The sequence below is a fragment of the Limanda limanda genome, chromosome 14, assembly GCF_963576545.1.
Source record: "Limanda limanda chromosome 14, fLimLim1.1, whole genome shotgun sequence".
NCBI classification, from domain to species: domain Eukaryota; kingdom Metazoa; phylum Chordata; class Actinopteri; order Pleuronectiformes; family Pleuronectidae; genus Limanda; species Limanda limanda.
The window spans coordinates 4,186,362-4,192,690 of NC_083649.1; the positions used below are offsets into that span (position 1 = coordinate 4,186,362).

At 43.8% G+C, this 6,329-nt stretch overlaps 1 protein-coding gene across 1 annotated transcript; it reads right to left on the reverse strand.

The window, feature by feature from the left end:
• Positions 1-395: 395 nt before the first annotated feature.
• LOC133019758 (tripartite motif-containing protein 16-like) lies at positions 396-3,992 on the reverse strand. Its single transcript, XM_061086315.1, has 3 exons — positions 2,339-3,992; positions 1,068-1,137; positions 396-405 (listed from the first exon to the last, which is right to left on the reverse strand). The coding sequence occupies exons 1-3, from the start codon at positions 3,990-3,992 to the stop codon at positions 396-398; spliced, it is 1,734 nt and encodes a 577-aa protein (XP_060942298.1).
• Between the last annotated feature and the right edge of the window lie 2,337 nt (positions 3,993-6,329).

Sequence of the window (6,329 nt, forward strand, 5' to 3'; positions counted from 1 at the left end):
AATTATTTGTGAGGACGTTTTTTATTATACTGTAAAATGGAATAATTGATTTAATATATATTTTGGCAGACAAGTAATGATTGGATGCAAAAAAAAAAGAAGGAGAAAAGTAAAGTCGCAGAAAATGTGGTGGGAGGAACTGTTACCGCAGCAATTTACAACTGATACGAATGAATGAGGAAAGATTAAGGGAAGAACAGAAGGTCAACAGATTTGATAAAAACAAGATTATCGGGGGAATGAGTGGAGAATAAACCAGACGTTTATCAGCCTTGAGGAGTGGATGTGTGTTTTTTTTTATGTTCTTTTGCACAAAGTCTTTTACGGCCTGTTTTTTAAACCCTGTTCCGACCTTTTGACCCAACAACCACTGATTGATTCATAGATATTATCAGTCAATTGGGGCTAAAGACACAAGACATAATGAGAGGTTGTAAAAATATAAATTGAAAATGTGACAGGAAATGCACGAGAGTCTCACATTCCTTTTAAAACTGCTCGTGGGCACAACAGCTGTCGGTCAAGTTGAACCAATAACTTCCATTTTTATTTTGAGATATTTTGATGATTTGGTTTATATCTGGATGCATTCAACAGAAAACTGGCTGTTACCTTGAGAGTTGGCCACAGACATATTTCTATATATAAATGCCTGAAAAAATATTTGCCCTGCTCGGTCAAAAGAAAATACAGAGTGGGGGGGCGGGAATAAAACCAGTCAAATTTATAATAACTGATAAAATGATTACTCACACTGAGCTGTTGATTTTAATTAAAGCTGGAAATGTCTTTGGTCACAAACGGGTGGTTTGGGAGAGATGCAGCGATAACATCCATGCAGACTGGGATGAGGGGGGGGTGGGTGGGTTCATTCCAGTGACTCATACTGGGCCTCCAGGAGCAGATGATGGAGGAGGATCATTGCCGCTCTCAAGACGACAATATTGTCCTTCCCTAATCGTCTAAATCTCTTCTTCCTGTGCCATCTTGAACTCTGTTTCTTGATTTGAAACTATAACTAACTTCCTTCCCTTCTCTCCCCTTTTTCTTTTCCATGACCCGTTAACCTGTGGATTCGAATCGTGTCCTCATCGTATAGGTAAGTCATATTCATGCTGTCATTTCCCACCCACATTTCTGTAAATGAGGAGGATCATAACGGAACAGATGACCTCTATAGTGAGGTCATATATATACTGTCTTTACAGTTTGACAGATAATGATCTGAAATATGTAGGTGGCAGAAGAGGTGGGTCTATGACAGAGGGTCATGCCCGTGTAATCAGTGAAGCTGTTGAAAGGGTTGTTACGCTGGAGCACGTTTGATAAGTGGCGGTGTGTTTGATGGGGGGGGCGGCTGTGACTAACAAAAGCTTGGTGACGCAAGGGGGTCATGTCATCGCTCCCGCATCGCTTCTTCACGGACCACAGGTCTCGCTTCACATTCATCATCGGGCTCGGGAGCGACGGCGGGAAAAAGATAATTCTGTGCAGAAGGATGTCATGTTCTGAAATAATTTCAGCTTTGGTGGAAGCTCCTTTGTTTTTCCCATGATGCAACTCACCTTGAATACCTTCATGGGTGGGGTTATATACGCATCACAGCTGAAGCCAATGAAGGATCATTATAGAGTTCCCAAAGGCTTAATTATGTTTCAACTCCACTTTAGGCCATAAAAACTGTCAGACAGCTTTAAAAACAACAATATTTTATCGGGGTTGAATAATTGTGACATGGCTATCTTAACAAAATATACTGTTACACACAAATACTACATCATGCTTTTTCTGTGTTGATTTTCCTTATCACTCAACTCATGAAGAAGTCATCCGAAGCAGAATCTTGCTCTTTGAAAAAACTTTATTGATAAATCCTTAAAATCTTTGGGGGGGTGAATATTTCTGATTGGAACTGTACATACATTGTACTCTCACGGCTGTAAAACGTTAGACTACTGTATACAAATGAACTTGGTATTAACATGAACATGGCTTCAGTGTAACAAGTAATCAACATGCTAGGTAATGACAAAGATCGATCCAGGTTCTAAAACATCACACAACCTGATTTCTACATTGATTCAGTAAACAACAGCAACATCAGTTCTTTCAAACACATTCATGTCAGTGAAATTATAGATTTCTGTCTTTTACAAAGTGAGAACTAAATATGTGTGATAAAGGAAGGTCAGTGAATGATTGACAGCTGATCTCTGTGCGGAGCAGAAACGTCACCACGATGAACTTTGATCAACAAACATGGAGACAAAAGAAGTTAAAGAGTAACACACAGAATCTAAATCACTGCTTTTAATGACTCGAGTCTATTTGAGTTTACTGAACTCAGCTGTGGCTGGATAACAAACCAAAACTCCAGCATAGAGAGGCTGAGTGAATGTGGTCTGGACTCTGTGGAGGAGAGTCATGGTGTCAGAGACGCTGTAGAAGGACAGAACACCTGCTCTGTGATCCAGGTACACTCCTACTCTGGAGGACAGAGGACCTGACACTCGAGTCTCAATGCTGTTGTAATGAAAGTTATAACTGTATCCATAACAAGATAATGACCAAGATTTATCATTGTATCCAAATAAACATTCTCTTGAGTTTCCTGCTCTGCTGATATTCTTGTATGTGACTGCTACATCAACATCTCCCCCCACCTTCACCTCCCAGTAACAACATCCAGTCAGACTCTCTGTACTCATTACCTGAGGCCTAACAGTGAATCTGTCTGGGTGATCAGAAAAAGACTGTTCATCATACAGTGATGTTACTTTTCTGTTTCCCTCATATAAAAACAGATATCTGTTTGCTGTGTTTGGATCCAGTGTGATTTCCTGTGAATATTTTAAGAAGTCAGCTCTGGTCTCTGGCTCTGGTTGTCGCAGTAAAACAACCACTTGAGACACCATCTGTAAAATCCCTGTCTCTGTCTCACTCAGAATGTCCTGTAGTCGACCTCTGACCTGTGAAACAGCTGCTGTCACGTCCTCAAAGTCCCTCAGAGGACGGATCCTGAAGCTGGATGAGGGTGTAGATAAACTGATTGGAGGCAGTGAGGGGTAGTTGTTTAGAAGCTGGTTGTGATCCTGTGTGTCGGAGAGCTGCTTCAGTTCATGGTCTTTCCTCTTCAGCTCAGTGATCTCCTGCTCCAGTCTCTCCTGAAGCTCTCTGACTCGACTCACTTCAGTTTCCTGCTGGGATCTGATCTGCTGCTCCACATCAGAGCTTCTTTTCTCCAGCAGACGGATCAGCTCAGTGAAGATCTTCTCACTGTCCTCAACTGCTTTATCAGCAGAGCCATTGACGGCCTTCTCCTCCTGTTGAAGCAGCTTCACGTCTTTCTCTTTGTCCTGGACTCTCTGCTGGATTGTTTGTCTCCTCATCCCGAGCTCTCTCTGCCTCTCAGTCCTTTCTGCTGCAGCTGTAACTGTGTCGTGGTCTTTATGTTCATCCACAGAGCAGAGAGAACAGATACACTGCTGATCAGTGCGGCAGAACATCTTCATCACCTCGTCGTGACGAGAGCAGATGTTCTCCTGCAGCTTCTCCGAGGGCTCCACCAGCTTGTGCTTCTTCAATGCAGCTGACTGAAGATGAGGCTGGAGGTGTTTTTCACAATAAGAGGCCAAACAATTCAAACAGGACTTGAGAGCTTTCCGTTTTCTCCCAGTGCAGACATCACAGGCCACATCTTCAGATCCAGCACAGCAGTGATCAGCAGGAGCAGCTTGGAGTCCAGTCTTCTTCAGCTCCTCCACTAAATCAGCTAACATGGTGCTTGTCTCCAGGACAGGCCTCGGTGTGAAGGTCTGTCTACACTGAGGGCAGCTGTAGCTTCCTCTCTCCTCCTCTTTGTCCCAGTGGGTGTTAATACAGCTCTTACAGTAGCTGTGTCCACAGACAGTAGTCACCGGATCCTTCAGTAGATCCAGACAGATCGGACAGCAGAATCTTTCTTTGTCCAGTTGATTTTCTTGCTGCGCCATTTCAGCTGCTGCCAGAGACTGTAGAAAAGTTTCACTTCCTCTGAACAGATACAGATCTCTGCTCCTCCCTCTCTCGTTCACTCCCTGCAGTGACTCATCTCCCACAGTTCACAACTTGTTGTTCACTGGTTCTTACACTGGCACACCTGTGAAGGGAGGAGACACAGACATTTGCTTACTGGGAGGAGCTGGTTGTGTTGGAGGAAGAAGTTGTTGGTGTTTCAGGGTTTACTGCATTTCACAGCGGCCTGTTCTCACCTGGTGTTAAGAGGAGATTCAAAAGAGATTCAAAACAGCACTAAGAATCCATTAGTTCTTTGTTCAAATACTAATACGTATTAAAATGTGTGTGTGACTAACACCAGGGCTACAGCTGGTTTAAGAGTCCGACCGCTGAGGGGACAAAGATCTGTCTGTCCTTCTGTCTGTCTGTCTGTCTGTCTGTCTGTCTGTCTGTCTGTCTGTCTGTCTGTCTGTCTGTCTGTCTGTCTGTCTGTCTGTCTGTCTGTCTGTCTGTCTGTCTGTCTGTCTGTCTGTCTGTCTGTCTGTCTGTCTGTCTGTCTGTCTGTCTGTCTGTCTGTCTGTCTGTCTGTCTGTCTGTCTGTCTGTCTGTCTGTCTGTCTGTCTGTCTGTCTGTCTGTCTGTCTGTCTGTCTGTCTGTCTGTCTGTCTGTCTGTCTGTCTGTCTGTCTGTCTGTCTGTCTGTCTGTCTGTCTGTCTGTCTGTCTGTCTGCTTCATCCATGCAATATCTCCTTTTTACATCTTTATAAAGGGTGAAAGGATGGGATGGGCGATAGCCTTCATTTCAATATTTGGAGTTGAAAGACGTCTAATTCCCCTTTCTCCCCCCCCCCAGTCTCAGTCATTCTGCCACATGGCGCCGGTCACTCCAGCTGAGCTACATCACATTTATTGGACTGTTAGGCCCCAAAAGAGAAGCACTCTGTGTTTGACAAGGGGAGCCGGCACTCAAACTTTAATGAGCCTCCGGAGAGGACGAGGACGCTGTCTTGTTTACCTACAGGCGCCGAGCATTGTGGGCAGGTACAAAATATTAATGCTACACAGAGAGTGTGTGGACAGCGTGAGCATCTCCCACGATCTACTCACCCGGCGCCAGTCAACGAGCGCTGCCTTTAATTTCCATTACTCACTAATCTAAAGGGCTAAAAGAGATTCTGCTCTTTCCCCTACGACCACAGGGAAGCAACGATGTAACAAAATGCTTTTATTTTATTTTATTGCTGTATTATGTGTGTCAAGCAGAGTCCGGTGACCTTAGTATTTTCATAGATTTTATTTCTACCCTGGCCATGAGAACACAGAGACAGATGGTGTATCGATGGAAACAGTCACAGGGGCCTGGATGTCTCTATAGGTTGGAAGGTGCCTGTTAATCTTTCACACATTTCTTTCATTTGGAAAAAAACTTCTTGTGCTGTGAATTTCACTGTGGATCACTTTCTACAAGTTGTCTGTCCACAGAGAGAGAAACTGCTTCAGCAAATGTCACCTTAAATTCTAACTCCTAAATCTCGTTGACAGTCGTTCCTGAGCTGCAGCTTTAAAAAGCTCGGATCAAATCAACAGTTTATGAAAATCTTAAATCGCTTAAAGCAATGAATTACGTTGGATACACTTAAATTACATTAACTACGAAAATAAGTCCTAAACTTTTTGTGAGGTCGAAGATCAGGTAATAGGTAAAGACGACATAACAACTCCAAAAGTTTCGCTATAAGTATTGTTCTATAACTGAGTCTTCTCCATGTTAGCAGATGGGATATGGACGATACTAATGAGTCACGGTACACGTATGGTAATTAGGTCCACTGGTAGCTTTTAAGTTCATATATCTACGCAGATCTTTTCAGTTTTTCTCTGGTATCAATTCCCTCTATAGGGGATTCTCCGGAGAAATAATTATCTATATGTGTGTATGGCATCGTTTCAAGTGAAATAAACTCTCTCCCTGTCTGTAACGTCCGTCGTCCATCAGCTGAAGCGTGAGGCGGTTACTTCTCCTCGCCATCATTAGCGCCTCCGACCTGCAGCTGACGTTTCCGTCTGTCAGGATTTTGACAGATTCGCTGCATCTTGTTATAAATGTCGAGTTGGCTTTTTAATGGCCGCTGCTAATTTGCCGGCTTCTGTCCACGTCTCCTCCTATTCCTCCTTGCTGTAGTGATTCTGCTGCTGCAGGTACAGTGGGGGGGTTTGAGATGCCGTGGCACAGAATGTTAACAAGGCAGCTGGTTTCAGTTTCAGTTCCCCATGCAGGAGGAGCCCTCCTCTTGTTTATTGACCTCCACTGACCACCCATGCCCACCTGAATTA

Coding starts and splice junctions, on each gene's coding strand:
- LOC133019758 (XM_061086315.1), bottom strand. CDS start 3,992: ATGGCGCAGCAAGAAAATCAACTGGACAAAGAAAGATTCTGCTGTCCG. Junction 1,138..2,338: donor TCCAGCCACAGCTGAGTTCA/GTAAACTCAAAT, acceptor CCTCATTTACAG/AAATGTGGGTGGGAAATGAC.